Source organism: Erpetoichthys calabaricus, assembly GCF_900747795.2.
Source record: "Erpetoichthys calabaricus chromosome 1 unlocalized genomic scaffold, fErpCal1.3 SUPER_1_unloc_22, whole genome shotgun sequence".
NCBI lineage: Eukaryota > Metazoa > Chordata > Cladistia > Polypteriformes > Polypteridae > Erpetoichthys > Erpetoichthys calabaricus.
The window spans coordinates 4091234-4107533 of record NW_026261588.1 but is presented as its reverse complement, the minus strand read 5'-3'; the positions used below and the strand labels follow the sequence as shown (position 1 = coordinate 4107533).

Genomic DNA, 16300 nt, shown 5'->3' with positions numbered 1-16300 from the left:
CTAAACTTGGCGTAAAGCCACACACATTTTCACGCTAGCTCAAACCCTGGTGTATGCATGTTCTTTGCTCGGTTTTGCAAAATGGCGGTACCCAGAGTCAAAGCAGTGCTACTGTTCCAGTGTGGTTTCCCTTTCTTTTTTAGATGCACATCCCTGACGCGGCTTTATAAATACACTGAAATTAACCGCATATTGTTTATTATTTTAAGGCATCTGATTGTAATTAACCTATAACAATATAACGGCCCACAGAATGGCCAAACTATTCCAAATACCATAGCTGCTTTAGTGTTGTTACTCTCACTGCACCACTCAGATTATTTATATCACTATATCTGAGAGTGAATCACAGCTGTACAGCAGCTGATCGGAAAGAGAATTATCGGTATACAGCATCAAGCATACGCTGCCTCGGCCTTGCTTTATATTTGAACTGCTCTCATATGACAAATGCTTCAAAACCTTTCCTGTACGGACCTCGCGGTTCAGAAACAGTTTCATTCCAAGAACTATAAATGCACTCAATCAGTCCATCAAGTGCTCCTTGTAGAACTGTTTGTACTTAAAAGTACAATCACTCCACTGTAAACTTGGGATACAGTTATAATATTGCACAACCTGCGCCACTTTATAAAGCGCGTATTTACATATGATGACGATATCATTTTTAAGATGAAATACAGCAAAATATGTTTATTATACAGATAAAATGTTAACATCATTTAAATGATCTATATTGTTAATAATTAAACATGTGAGGACATGGTGCCGCAGCGCTAGCAAGGAGCTGGCTCCTTGTTCACATCAGGCCTTCATCCAAACATTAAGGCTGAAAATTTAATTCTGCTCATGTCATATTTTTCTGGTGCTGGAAGGACTTCAGAGTAAATGTCTGATGTTGATTTGTCCTTTATCTCGTATCCAAATCCCCTAAATGTGTTCTGCACAGAATATTCACTTGGCATCCTCTGCTCCCCTCCAGTAGACTGGTAGTCAAACTAAAATGGATCTCATAACTCGAAGTTTTCTTTCTCAGGTTTCTGTTTAGAAGATTTTCAAATGTTCTCATAGCCAGTGATGTCAGAGCCACTGGTCTGAAGTCTTTTAGGTTTTTATGCTTTTTGTTTTTATCTACTGGCATTCCTGTCACCTGTTTCCACAGCTTTGTGACCTTCTCCTGTTTTAATGATAACTTTGATAAAATGAAAAATGGTGCTGAGCTGCTCTGCAAAAGTTCTCAAGAATCTACCACTAACATGATCTGGTCCAGAACTTTTATTTGGTTTTAATTTTATAAAAATGTTCTCTACGTCCTTCTGAACATAAACATCTCTCTCTGTTATATGAAACCATCTTCTTCAAGCCGAGTCCTCGCTCAGTCAAATCAAACTGCTCACATCTCCAGTCGTATTCATTAAACCCGTTAGCTCAATCAGGGCGGCAGTTTAAACCACAAACCCTTACGTGGTTTTTATGTTTTAACTGATGATGTCCAGCTAAGGATTTAATTTCTGACCAAACCGATCTCAAATTTTGTGTGGACAAATTCTGTTCAGTTTTATCCTTATAATCAACTTTATCTTTTTAATGCCACGTTTTAATTCCCTTTGAGCAGCTCGTGCCTCATTAGTATTTCCTCGTCTAAAGACACTTTTTCTTTTGATATAATAATGACATTATAGATTTGATGACCCAGGGTTTGTCGATCAGATAGACCTTCACACTTTTAGCTGAGATCAGCATGTCTTCACAAACAGAAACAGAGCTGCTGATCACATCACAAAGCTCAACTGAATCAGTGCAGGAGTCCATCAAAAGATCTCAATGTGGACAATGAAAGCAGCCTTGGAGACTTTGGATTGAATCTTCACTCCAGAGCTTCACTGTCTTCTTGTGGACTTTTAAATTCCTAAAGAAAGTGTTGAATGTTTGAAATAGTGTGGAGTATTTTACAAGAGTGCTGCAGAATTACAAACAAAGTGCAAAACAGAAAATGTGTTTGTGCTTTTGGTGCCTTTGTTTAAGGCCTGGTGACAAAGGTTAGGCTTCTGATGCTTTGGTCTGAGTGTTCACTTTCAGCGTGTCGACTAAAGCTGTGATAATCGTCTCTGTTGACATCGATGGGTGAGCCTTAGGATGAATACAAACAACGATGACAAATATTTGTGGAAATTCTCTGGACGAGTAGAGTGGTCTGAGTGACACGCTGAGCACCTCAAAGTCCGCAGAGCTCACTGCTTTTCTGACTGTTACTGATTGAGACCATCATATACAGATGGGCAGACCCCACCAGACCGTTTACTTGTGACGATGGCGTCTCAATGATGAGCTCCATAACACTGATGGACTCAGAGAGCCACTTCTCATAATGCAGGCTTCTCTGTAGTCTGTCTAATCACAAACTTTAGCTTGTAATTCATCAAGTTGATTAATTAAGGACTGTACAGTCACCATTATTACAGTCGAAGTGGAATGTGTTGGGATACCTGTTATCTCAAACGAGCCCCTCCATATATGCCCCATTTCATTGTCCTCTGCTTGTCACCTTCATCAGACTCATCCTGTCTCTTCAAAGCGGAAAGTTCTGGAAGCAGCTCTGGTCTGTGTTTGCACTCGGCAGGTACCATCACAGTAGAAACTTCTGGCTGTACTGAATCACTCAGGTAAATAGAAGACACCTTGGGATGACAGCAAGTAAAGTGAAAAAGTATTACCAAAGTAATAACAACAAATAAAAGTATCCACTCCGTAACACTTCAGGGACACATATATTCCTTTATTCCTGTTCAGAAAATGAACACATAATTAAAAATGAATCACAACAAATTAAAAAACTTCGACAAAGACAAAGACAAACAGACCTGCTGCTGGTCACCACTAGAGCCGCCAGTCCTGAGTTGTAAATGACAGACAAGAATTCCAGTTTGTCATCCTCACCCCACGGTCACCTGAGTGCAGGACACCATCAGTCTCATGTCTGTGACGTTCTTATCCAGTGTTGATGTCCACATGTCTATCTGAATGACTTGGCACCAGTCAGTCCAGCGTGAAGGCAGGAGACCCTGTCAGGTACATAGCGCCTTACTTTATAAGAATGGCAGTGGTCTTGCGTTCATACTGCACTTCAGTAAAAAGTCAGAATACAAGTGGCCATTGAACCTTTGAGTTGTCTGTCTGCCTGCCTGCCTGTCTGTCCCTCCTCATGTCCTCACTTCTCTCTTTTCTTCTTCACAGCCTGACTTATTGTGATCTCACCTCCAGATGTTGCTCAGCTCTCTCCTCAGCTCTTTCTGCTCCACACTCACGACTGACTGAACTGGACCTGAGCAACAACAACAACATGGATGATTCAGGAGTGGATCAACTGTGTGAGGGGCTGAGGAGTGAAAGCTGTAAATTAGAGAAACTGAAGTAAGTGAACAACAAGTGTGTGTGTGTGAGTGTTTGTGTCTGTGTGTGTCTCATGAATTTTATTTCTTGTCACATTATGGCTCTGATTTTTCCACTCCCTCAACACAAATGCTGTGTTTAATCAGGACAGGCTACAGTGTTCCTTATGGACAGACAGATGGATGTGAGGTGACACAACTGCAGATGTCATCAGAGGTCCAAACCCTCTTCTTCACAAATCCTTCTTTTGTCATTTCAGTCAGTCAGGGTCTTCCTCAATGCCAGCAGACAATCAAATGGCCGACTGAAGATGGTGAACAATTTGACCGTCACTAAGGACACCTGTCACACTAGTCCTGTGCCCCACTGGTTACCCTGGTCACTACATGATTCTCTTTACTACTAAATACAAACCTGTGTGGTAAAGAATGTTAGGGGTCAATGGTTGTGTGTAGGTTTTAAATAAAAATTAGAGAAGGAGATGGTTGAGGATTAAGAAGGGAGGTGATAGCGGAGAACAGAGAGCGTGTGTCAGTAGTGCTGTTAATTCTGGTCTGATGGAAATGTACCTTAGCAATTGGGGGTTGCAGAAACGAAGGATGATAAATGGGATTATACTTATCTAGGTGTGTCTGAGCCTTTGACTTCCTCCATTTTCTTTCAGCTGTTCTAAGCTCAGTCTGTTGACTCTGAAGTGCTTCAAAAACCGATGGGTAGAAGGGTCTTTCACATGTAGGCTTGGAATGGAGAGGACAGACATTGTGAAAACAGGAGGACAGAGTTGAGTGTAGTGAGTCTGTGGCAACATTGGTGTTGAGAGTAGATTAATGGTCAGGAGGAGAGAGAGCAGAGTAGACCAGGGAAGAGAAGCTGGTGGGACAGATGGAGCAGTTGTGATGGTGGAAGGATACACTGGGGGTTGTAGAAGAGTTAGAAGAGGGGACAAGCAGAGAGAACTGAATGAAAAAGTTGTCAGAGGTGAAGGGGGGTGACAGTTGCATTTTTGAAAGTGCAGTTGTGTGACAGAACAATGTCAAGCAGATTGCCGGCCTTTTGAGTTGTTGAGTTGGTGTGTTGAAGGAGGAAAGTAGAGTGAGAAAGTCTGCAGCAGGAAGACTGTCCAGGTGGATATTCAGGTCCTCGATGTTTAGAAGTGGGCTGTTGTCATTTCGCCGTCTGTATGGAAAAAATTAAGCAAGACTTGCATAGATGGTCAACCCTTCATCTCACTCTAGCTGGAAGAATTAACATTGTTAAGATGAATATCCTTCCTAAGCTTCTTTTTTATTTCAAAACATTCCAATATATATCAATAAATCATTTTTTAAGCAATTAGATTCAACAATAACCTCATTTATATGGAACTCAAAACATCCACGTATCAAAAGAGCGACCCTACAAAGACCTAAGGCAGAAGGTGGCATGGCTTTACCTAACTTTCAGTTTTATTACTGGGCAGCAAACATACAAGCCATAAAAACCTGGACACAAATAAATGAACATACACAGGCTTGATCCGCAATAGAAGTAAAATCCTGTAGTACTTATTTATACTCCCTGCTCTGCTCTCCAATAAATGCAAGTTATCACAAATATACTAATAACCCAATTGTGCTTTACTCACTCAGAACATGGAACCAATTTAGAAAGCATTTTAAGATGGAAAATCTTTTATCTGTGGCACCTCTGCAAGAGAACCACCTCTTTCAACCCTCGCAAACATATCTAGTTTTTAATACCTGGAAAAGATTTGGGATTAAATTGCTCAGAGATCTTTATATAGACAATATCTTTGCATCCTTTGAACAATTACATTCCAAATTCAACCTCCCAGCTACACATTTCTTTCACTATCTTCAAATTAGAAACTTTGTTAAACAGAACTTGCCCAATTTTCCTCATCTCATACCCTCCACCATGCTGGAAGAAATACTGCTCAGTTTCAAGGACTTAGACACCATTTCTGCAATATATAAAATCTTATTAGAGTCCCTACCTTTCAAAGATCCAAGAGGACAATGGGAAAAAGATCTCTTAATTAATATATCAGAAAAGGAGTGGAAGGTAGCAATGCAGAGAATTCACTCGAGCTCCATATACGCAAAGCATAGAATTATTCAACTAAAAATTATATATCGAGCTCATCTGTCTCGCCTAAAACTGTCCAAAATGTTTCCAGGGCAAAATCCAACCTGCGAACGCTGCAACCAAGCTCCTGCCTCACTGGGTCACATGTTCTGGGCCTGCACCAAACTAACATCATTTTGGACCAAAATTTTTAAGTGCCTTTCAGACAGCCTTGCTGTCCCAGTCCCTCCTAACCCACTAACAGCTGTGTTCGGTGTTCTTCCAGACGGACTTGAAGTGGAGAAGGACAAGCAAACGGTGATTGCATTCACTACACTTTTGGCACGCAGACTTATTCTGTTAAATTGGAAGAACCCTAACTCTCCTCTGATAAGTCAGTGGGAAACTGATGTTTTATATTATTTGAACTTGGAAAAATTCAAATTCTCAGTTAGAGGATCTGTACAGAACTTTTTCAAAACCTGGCAGGATCTAACACTTTAGAATAAGAAGAAATAATTATCTCCGCATTTCTTTTTCTTCTCCATTAATCTTTATTGCCCTATTAAACTCAACAATTCAGGTATGTTTACAAGCTTTAAGTATTACTACTTTGGTCATGCTGTCCTTCTCAGCGGTGGGGTTTGATTTGTTTTCAATCATATTTTTTGTAAAAATAGATCTATTTGTATGGAATGATTACAATAAAATTAATAAAATATGAAAAAAAAAAAAAAAAAGAAGTGGGCTGTTGTCATATGACAGGGAAGAGAGCAGTCCATTCAGCTCATCGAGAACATTCTTGTGCAAAACTGGAGGGGTAATAAATAACAACACTGTTAATCTTAATTGAATAGGACACAGTATTTGCATTGAACTCAAAGGTTGTGTAGTGTCACACCCATGTACATGGAAAGCACATAAAAGGCCTGAACAAGAGTAACTCCACACCAGATGAGGGGGGGCCAAGTTCTTTTTCTGACTTTTCTGCAGACTGTTCACAGGAAATTCCACCTGGCCTCCATGACGTCACTTCCAAGTCTGAACCTATGGATGTGGACCCTTCCAGTTTCCGGCCCTTTTGACATCAATTCCTATACTGGCCTCTAAAACCGCCGTCTTTCCTCTATCCCCTCAGTTCTGTTTTGGACTCCAAATAGTACACATCTGTTCAACATTGAATCCAATTTTGCGGCCAGGATATAATTTACGGGTGGCTGCCCCAAACCTTTTTTGGACTCTTTGTCAATTATTGTGACAGTAGTTGCATGCATTACCCAGGGTGGTGAATCTCCAGTTATTTTACAAAAGGATACTTGTCCCTCCAGACTGACCAGTGGTACGGCAGGTATGGGTGAAGTTGAAACTGGAGGGAAAGTACAGACACCTCATTCCAGCTTTTGAAGTGGTGAAAACTGGAATAAATTCTACTTTATTGACTGCAGACTGGCAATTCCACAAGCTAAAGGAGAAGAGGGAGTGTGAAGAGGTGACTTAATGAAGCACATGAAGATTGTCATATTTTCTCCTTCTTCTGCTAAAGGGGTGAGAGAAATGTCTGTTACCAACAGAAATGTATTGTAGACACACGCCGAGGAAGAAAATTAGAAGTTAACAACAGGTGTTGGTCTCATCCATTACGGGAGATGAATGTACAGTATGAGGCGAAACTCCATTAGCAGCGGTGTTATTTTTTCTTTTTTTTATTGTCCAGAGGTATCTTGTATTTGCTCAACCCAAGGAGGTTCAATTGCAGTTGTCATACATGTCTGATTGGGTGGCAGGTAGAGGGCCTGAATAATAGTAGTACCACACCAGACCAGGGGCCTCATACATAACGCTGTGCGTAGAATTCACACTAAAACATGGCGTAAGGACAAAAGCGGAAATGTGCGTACGCATAAAAAAATCCAGATGCATAAATCAATGCGAATGCAAACTTCCACGTTTTTCCACTCCATAAATCCTGGTCAGCGTGAAAAGTAATGCATGTGCACGTGCCTGCTGCCCCACCCCAACTCCTCCCAGAATTACTCCTCTTTGAATATGCAAATCAATATAAATAGCCCTTAAGCTCAGCGTTCTATGAAAAGGCAATGGCAAAAGTACGGGGGGAAATAGAAGAATTTCAGCGAATACCAAGTGGAGGCAAAGAAAAACATACTATTTGTTGGTTTGAACAGTGGAATAAAGAACAAAAGTAAGTTGATTGAGTGACATAGAGTGTCGGAGAAACTCAAAAGCTCAAGTTCACAAAGTCGCACGGTGCCCGAAATAAAAACGAGGTTGTCAGATATCAAAATCGGCATGAAAAGGCGAGTTGTAGCCCACCGTCTGAGTGTCATATGAAAGCTTATTAGGGGACAGAGAAAATAAAATAAAATAGGGACACAGTGGGAAAAGTGCTCAAAATGTCAACTTTAATCTCAAAATTTCTACTTTAATCACATAGTTTATTTTGTCATTAAAGTAGAACATCATAAACTTCATCTTTAAATCATTTAATTTACTAGTTTCTTAAATCCCATCGTAACTAAAGTAGCACGTTAAATGCTTTGTATTGTATGTGCTCTATGTGTGTGAATCACTACGTGCTTCTTAAACAGGCTTTCTCTTCCTCCGACAGGACACGGAATCCATTACATTCATGAAGTTACAGCTCTCTGAAATTAAAATACTGAGATATATACTTGATATCATTTTCATGATTATAGGAGTTAAAACATGTTATTAAACATGTGAACACGGTGGCGCAGTGATAGTGATGAGCTGGCACCCTTTCCAGAAATTGTTCCTGCCTCCCGCAAGATGCTTGTTGTGCCATGCGTGACCTTTGATGCAATAATTTATTGCAGCAGTACTGCCTCATTCAAACGTACTAACCTCTAATTTCTGTCCTTCCTTTTCTTTCTCCAAGTAACCAATCGGAACACAATCAGCTCTGTATTAGACGTTAAGCCATCTGTAAGCTTAGAACTCTGATTCTTCAAAACTTTTAAGGAACATTGATATATCTTCGTAGTACATGTTTAATTATTCTATCCATCTATCCTTCCAGTGTCGGGCCAGCAAGAATACAGTGCGAGGCAGGAACAATCCCTGTACTAGCTAGCGCTGCAACACCATGTCCTCACATGTCTAATTATTAACAATATAGATTATTTAAATGTTGTTAACATTTTATCTGTATACTGTAATGTAATAAACATATTTTGCTGCATTTCATATTAAAAATGATATCGTCATCATATGTAAATATGCGCTTTATTAGGTGGCTCAGGTTGTGCAATATTATAACTGTATCGCTAGTTGACAGTGAGGTCATTGTACTTATAAGTTCAAACAGTTCTGCAAGGAGCACTTAATGGACTGATTGAGTGCATTTATAGTTCTTGGGATGAAGCTGTTTCTCAACCGCGAGGTCAGTACAGCTAAGACTCTGACGTGTTTGTTGTATGAGAGCAGTTCAAATAGACAGCATGGCTGAGGCAACGTGTGCTTGATGGTGTATACCGATAATTCTCTTTCCGATCAACTGCTGTACAGCTGTGATTCCACACTCAGATACAGTGATATAAATACTCTGAGTGGTGCAGTGAGAGGAACAACGCTAAAGCAGCTATGGTATTTGGAATAGTTTGCCCATTCCGTGGATCATTATATTGTTACAGGTTAATTACAATCAGATGCCTTAAACTAATAAACAATATGTGGTTAATTTCAGTGTATTTGATAAAGCCGCGTCAGGGATGTGGATCTAAAAAAGAAAGGGTAACCACACTGGAACAAAAGCACTGCTTTGACACTGGGTGCCGCCAGTTTGCAAAACTGAGCAGAGAACTTGCGTACACCAGGGTTTGAGCTAGCGTGAAAATGTGCATGGCTTTATGCCACGTTTAGGTTTTATACATTGTGATTTGAGTGTGGAAACTGGAGTATGCAACATTTTGTGCATACGCACTGTTTTTACATGAGGCCCCTGGAGGGACCGTCGGTGTCACATGAGCCCTGTTGTCACATCAGTGGATAGGACGTTGAATGTCACAATGTTGTCAGCTCTGTGCCACAGACGTGTGTTGTTACATGACATTACGTGACAATTGGACTGGACGTATTGCTGAGACTGAAATGTTCAGACGTGCTGACATCATCCTTGGGTATGGAAGGGAAGTGGCTGAGAGTTTTGTGTTCTGAGTTTTGTGAGAGTTAATTAAAAAATACATTTTGCTCCTAAAAACTTAATGTTTTGGTTGCTGGTAAGGAGCCATGAAGGAATTTTTAAAGCTTTTTTTCCTTTAGAAGGGTTTCTTGTATTTTTTTTTGTCTGCACAGGAGCAAAAGAAGCTGAGAGTTTTTGGAAGCATTTGGAAAATTCACTTGTACTTGTTATTTGTATTCAAACTAGTGTCAGGAAGGCAGGGCAGTAAGCAGCACAAGTTGACATTGGCATCACATAAGTAAATAACCGGCGTTGTAGTGATTGAATAGTTAAAGGTAACAGAAACAGTGATTACTTAGTGGGGAAAAAAGACAGCGGCTGACTTAAAAACAGTAAAGAGAAGGGCTCAGCGGTACATAAACAGGCAGCCAGTGTTAAGAAGTCAATCAGGTACAAGTGGATGTAGTGGCTACTCTTTTTTTCTTGCCCAATGCTTTTCAATTTTCGGAGCACTTTAAATCTGAATGTTTGTTGAGATTTTCTGAATAGAACAGCATTCTTTGAGTATTTACCTGAAAAAAGATCAACATTGCTTTTCTTCAAGAAACGCACGCTGGCGCTACTACCCTGTTAGAGTGGCATAGGCGGTGGGCAGGGGTGGATTTTCTAATTCATGCCTCTAATCTTAGTGCGGGGTTTTCTAATGGTTTTGTGCCGGACTTGGTTGAGTGTACCGAATTAATTCAAGGAAGGCTACTAAAGGTAGAAGCCCACATTAAAGAGATGAAGTGGGTGTTTGTCAGTGTGTATCCCTTTAATGCAGGGAAAGATAGACTCCATTGCTTTTGTACCTCACATGATGTGCTGGTGCAGTGTGAGGATGAGGAGCTGGTGTTTGTGGGGGGTGACTTTAACTGTACTGAGAACGTGTAGCTGGACAGAAATGGGCTGGAGCGGCACTAGGGGTCTTTCAAGGTGCTTGTGTCGGGGGAATACTTTAATGATATTTGGAGAGCATTACATCCTGGTCTGAGTCAGTGAACATTGGTGAAGTTCTCTGCAGGGCTGCTGTCTATGGCCAGACGTGACAGGTTTTACATTCAGAAACATCACAGGAACCTCATTGTTATCTATCTCCATTCTTCTTTCTGATCACTCGCTTGTGTCTCTTCACATTTCTGCTCTTCTTACATATTCTGCTAAGTCTTACTGGCAATTACTGTAAACGCCAACATGCTGACAGATCCACATTAAATCAGATGTTTTGATTACTTCTGGGATTGATGGAGATGCACAAAACAAAATTTCTCTTCTCTGCGCCAGTGGTGGGACCAGTGAGAACCAGGTGCTGTTCCAACAATTCACAGAACAGACCATGAGGAGGAAAGTGAAAACGGCCGTAGGAGATCTGGAGATGGACATTGAGGAGCTTCCTTCAGTTTTATGTACACGTTTTAACATTACATTTTTGGGATGCTCAGAACTAGAAAACAATTGCTGATGGATTGAATGGACAGGCAAGTCAATGGCACACTTATCAGATCAAGAATGCAGACTCCAACTCAGATGGATTTTTTATTTGAATGGATAAAACAATAAGTCAAAGCAAAACCATTCACTTCAAGAACCTGAAGTCATTTGGACCTCGATGTGGTCTCGTGTTCACACACACTTCAGTGAAAAGTCAGAATACAAGTGGCCATTGAACCTTTGTGTTGTTTGTCCTTCTGTCTGTCTGTCTGGCCTTTCTTAATTAACTCCGTTCATGGTCTAAGACTAACTGTAACACTTACTATACTAATGTGCAATAAGCTATAAGGCTTATTTTCATATATGCTCATGAGTCAATTTGAATATATGCAAAGCTTATAGAATATACTTTTCTATAATCTCTCCTGATGTCCTCACTTCTCTCTCTTCTTCTCCACAGCCTGTCTCATTGTGGTCTCACCACCACATGCTGTTCAGCTCTGTCCTCAGCTCTTTCTGCTCCACACACACGACTGACAGAACTGGAGCTGAGCTGGAACATCATGGAGGATTCAGGAGTGGTTCAGCTTTGTGAGGGGCTGAGGAGTGAAAACTGCAAATTAGAGAAACTGAAGTAAGTGAACAACAAGTATGTGTGTGTGTGTCTGTATGTCTGTGTGTGTGTGTGTGTGTGTCTCATGAATTTTATTTCTTGTCACATTATCACTCTGACTTTTCCACTCCCACAACACAAACGCTGTGTTTAATCAGGACAGACTGCAGTGTCCCTTATGGACAGACAGAGTGACGTGAGGTGACACAACTGCAGATTTCCTTTAACAATTCAATTCATAAAGACAGCATTGTGACCCTGAGCCCCTCCACCACACTGGTCACTCTCCTCATCCTCTCTGTCCAGACTGTTGTTTTATTTCTTGTCCCACAAGCCCACGCTGTCCATTCTTTATTTTAATCTCGTACTTGTTCCTGTCCTCCATTGTCACTTTCTCCCTTACACTCCCCTGATGTCCTCACTAAAGTTTGTTAAAATCACTAAAACAGAATAAGGAGGAGAAACACAGTCAGTGGGAGGAGAAGACAAAGAGGAGTGGACAGCTAGAGCTGGACTGGAGTGACAGGTAAGGACAAGGAGAATAGAATAGCAAAGATAAGGAGAGAGAAGAGAAGGAGTGTGGTATAGCGGGTCCACAGCTCATGTCAAGAGGCCACTTTTTAAATAAATAAACACCGCACTCGTGGCTTAGTGAGGGGGCATGGTTGTGTGGCTGAAGCAGGTCTTAGGGAATTTGTGGTGTGGGTGTTTCTCACCTTAGTGCACAGGTGAGAGATGGTCCTCATCCGTAATTGTTGCTGATTGCCACAGCTGCCACATCCTCTTCATAAATAGAAGCACGAGGCAGTTAGGGGAGGAGAAGAAAAAAGAGAAAATAAAATGGAGGTTGCAGGAGTGTGGAAGAAAGCAGAAAGCAGTATGGAGCGAGAACCGGTGTGAGAAAGTGAGCAAGCTAGCGAGAGCGAGCGTGTGCTCACAGGCAGGCAGGCAGCTGGACTGTGAGCCCTAGCAGGAGTGTTTGGCCGACACTCGGTGGGGCAGAAGGAAGCAGTCATTCCAGATGAGCGAACAAGGAGCTGGAGTGACCGGTGAAGAAGGACAGCTGTCTGCGTAAGGCCGAGAAGGCAGCGGGAGTCAGGACTTGGGACGTGGATTCCCCAGCGTGAGAGCCCTGGTCGTTGGGGATCCCAAGTCGCTCTTTGGTGGAGCCTACCGGAGCCAGGCATCGGTGAGGCAAACTGACCAGCAGAAGTGGACAGTAGTAAGGTCAGCTGAAGGAAGGTCGACTCCCCTGTTGAGAAGCCTGTATGGGAGAAGCAGGGGAGCCTCCAGATAAAGGAAGACACCAGGCTTGTGATTTTAAATTGTCTGCTTCCAGCATTGTTTTAACCTCATTTTAAAGGATTGTTGTTTTTTCTATTTATTGTTTTTTTACCTCCACATTTCAATTTGATGGGATTATTTTTTTATTGAAGTAATCGGAGAAGACTGCACTTTATTTATTTGGACACTTGTTTTAGATGATTATTTTTAATAAAAGCACTTGACACCTTTTTACACCATCTTCTTGCTCCATTTGTTATGCCTCACTGCCAAGCTCCTTGGTAACATTACCGACTATGAAGGGTTCAAGGACTCCCAAAAAGCAAGATGGGAGTGTGGAGAATCCGCATCATCACAAGGAGATGAACAGATGGAAGAAAAGGATGAATAAAAGAGGAGGACAAGGCAGAGGATAAGGAAAAGGAGAGAGAGGAGGACAGACAGAGGAACAGGAGGAAAGGTGGACAGCAGCAGTGTGAGGAGTGGCGCCCTCTTGTGTTTGTAACTCACACTTTTGTCTCTTGTTGGACATTTAAATCAAGAATCTCACCTCAAATAAAGTGACTTTCTAAACAATCCAGTATATATAGCACCTTTTTGATATTTTTATACACACATTATCTTCACTGATGTCATCAAAGGTACAGACCCTCTGCCTCACAAATCCTTCTTTTGTCATTTCACTCAGTCAGGGTCTTCCTCAATGCCAGCAGACAATCAAATGGTCATCTGGAAATGTGAATAATTTGACCGTCACTAAGGACACCTGTCACACTAGTCCTGTGCCCCACTGGTCACTCACTGCATGATTCTCTTTACTACTAAATACAAAGCTGTGTGGTGACACATGTCAGGGCTCAGTGGATGTGTGCAGGTTTTTAAATTAAAATGGTGGACTCAGAGGGGCGTAGGTGGATGTGGTAGTGTGGGGGAGCAGAGCAGCCCTGGAGTGTTGGTGGTGAATTGGCGGAGCGCACTTTACACCTGCAGACACGTGTGGTTCAGCCAGTGTCCTCATTAGTGTTCTGGGGTGTGGAATTAGACACCTGCACCACAGGGAGTTTAAAATGAGAAAAATGAAAAGATGGAGATGGAGGTTAAATGAGAAATAACATAAATACAGAATTGTTGCTGAGTTGATGCAGTGGAGTGGAGACAACTGGTCGAGAAATGGCCCTGAGAGGAGTGAGCACACGGCAGTCAAGGGGCAAGGACGAAACCTGCTTAGTGCACAACGAGCAAGAGCGACTAACTGCAACAAGTGAGCTTCTGCTGAAGGATGGGGGATGGCGGCTGGGGAAAGGATAAGAACTCACATTGTACCCTGCTGAAGGCCATTGGATGGTGGTGCGACCCGAGCTGAGTTTGTGGGGCTTCAGCAGTGACTAGCTAAGGTGGCTGGGACAGAAGCCGATGTGAAGGATGACTGTCTTTTGTGGTGGTCTCTCTTCTTGGTTAGGAGATCTTAAATGGCAAGGAGAAGAGAAGTCAGTTTTAAAAGGGGGCACAAATGCTCTTGTTATTTTTCATGGACTGATCCTCCAGTGATTTTCGCTCATTTATATCTATTATTGACTATTTACTGTGATTTAAACTTCCACCAAAGAACACTGCTTGTATTGGAGAATATTTATTTATTAGTTTATTTATTGAAGAAGCACTGCATTTCATTAAGGTTTTTAACACTTTGTTTTGTTGAAAGCACTAAGCCCTTATGCCTCTCCTTTTGCTCATTTGTTTCTTAACTGCCCGGTTCATCCTCAGACATGACTATTAATGTCTCAGTTCCAAGGGAGTGTCATGGCTGCGGGCAACTAAGACCATCACAAGACCACGTGGATCAGAGAGGCCTCAGAGGAGTCATAGGATGGCTTTGAGTCAACATTTTTCAATGTCTTTAAAATAGACAAGTGGGCATTAGCACATAACACCTACTAAGAAGAACAAGGACAAACTCAGGTTCAAGCCTGACCTCAGTCGACTGGGCCAAGACAAAGAACTGGGAGGACTAGAAATAGGCCGAGCACAGCTTGGAGAAAAGGAGGAGAGAGGACAAGTGGAAGAGCTGAGACAGGCTTGGGAACTACTCTGTGCACATGGCTGTGTGACAAGTGACAATTAGTATCCTACAAAAAGGGGTTCTCTACACCAAATTTTTCAGTTTGCACTCACATGTCTCCTTTGTCATCCCTGATGTAATCCCACCTCCAACTTGAATGCATCTATCACTCCTACCGCAGACCTCACCACTGTCACACTTCCCTCGTACATATCTTATACAACTGTTACATACTTCTCTGCCACTCCCGACTTCCTCATACAATACCACAGCTCCTCTCGATGCACCCTGTCATATGCTTTCTCCAGGTCCAAAAAGACGCAATGCAACTCCTTCTGGCCTTCTCTAAACTTCTCCATCAACATCCACAGAGCAAACATTGCATCTGTGGTGCTCTTTCTTGGCATGAAACTATCCTGCTGCTCACTAATCATCACCTCACTTCTTAACTGAGCTTCCACTACTCTTTCCCATAACTTCATGCCGTGGCTCATCAATTTTATCCCCCTGTAGTCACAATAGCTCTGCACATCCCCCTTATTCTTAAATATCGGCACCAGTACACTTCTTCTCCACTCCTCAGGCATCCTCTCACTTTCCAAGATTCCATTAAACAATCTGGTTAAAAACGCCACTGCCATCTCTCCTAAACACCTCCATGCTTCCACAGGTGTGTCATCTGGACCAATGGCCTTTCCATTTTTCATCCTCTTCATAGCTGTCCTTACTTCCTCCTTGCTAATCTGTTGCACTTCCTGATTCACTATCTACACATCCTCCAACTTTCTCTCTCTTGTTCTCTTCATTCATCAGCCTCTCAAAGTACGCTTATGAGTATGTTTCCATCTTTATCTTTTATCACCCTAACCTGCTGTACATCTTTCCCAGCTCGGCCCCTCTCTGTAGCCCATTGGTCCTTTTCTCCCTTCTTAGTGTCCAGCCTCTCATAAAACTCATCATACGCCTTTTCTTTAGCCTTCACCACCTCTCTCTTCACCTTGTGCCTTATCTCCTTGTCCTCTTATCTACTTTCTGCATCTCTCTGACTATCCCATTTCTTTTTCGCCATCCTCTTCCTCTGTATACTCTCCTGTGCCTCCCCATTCCACTACCAGGTTTCCTTTTCATCTTTCATCTGTCCAGATAAAACACCTAGCACTCTTTTTGCTGTCACCCTTACTACTTCTACTGTAGTTTCCCACCTGGCTGCTAACACTTCACTGCCACCCAGTGCCTGTCTCACCTCCTCCCTAAACTC

General features: G+C 42.0%; 2 protein-coding genes across 52 annotated transcripts in view; one reads left to right on the top strand and one right to left on the bottom strand.

Annotated features, from left to right (window-relative positions):
- The window catches only part of LOC114645182 (NACHT, LRR and PYD domains-containing protein 3-like), a 913740-nt gene that overhangs the window by 500971 nt on the left and 396469 nt on the right, over positions 1-16300 (bottom strand). The window lies entirely within an intron of this gene.
- The window catches only part of LOC114669315 (ribonuclease inhibitor), a 137364-nt gene that overhangs the window by 48844 nt on the left and 72220 nt on the right, over positions 1-16300 (top strand). The window contains exon 4 of one of the 2 annotated variants that reach the window (XM_051921743.1): positions 3235-3411. The exons of the other annotated variant lie outside the window; for it this stretch is intronic. Within the exon in view, the coding sequence (XP_051777703.1) occupies positions 3235-3411 (177 nt within the window). The remainder of the gene's footprint in view (positions 1-3234; positions 3412-16300) is intronic. 2 annotated transcript variants of the gene reach the window in all.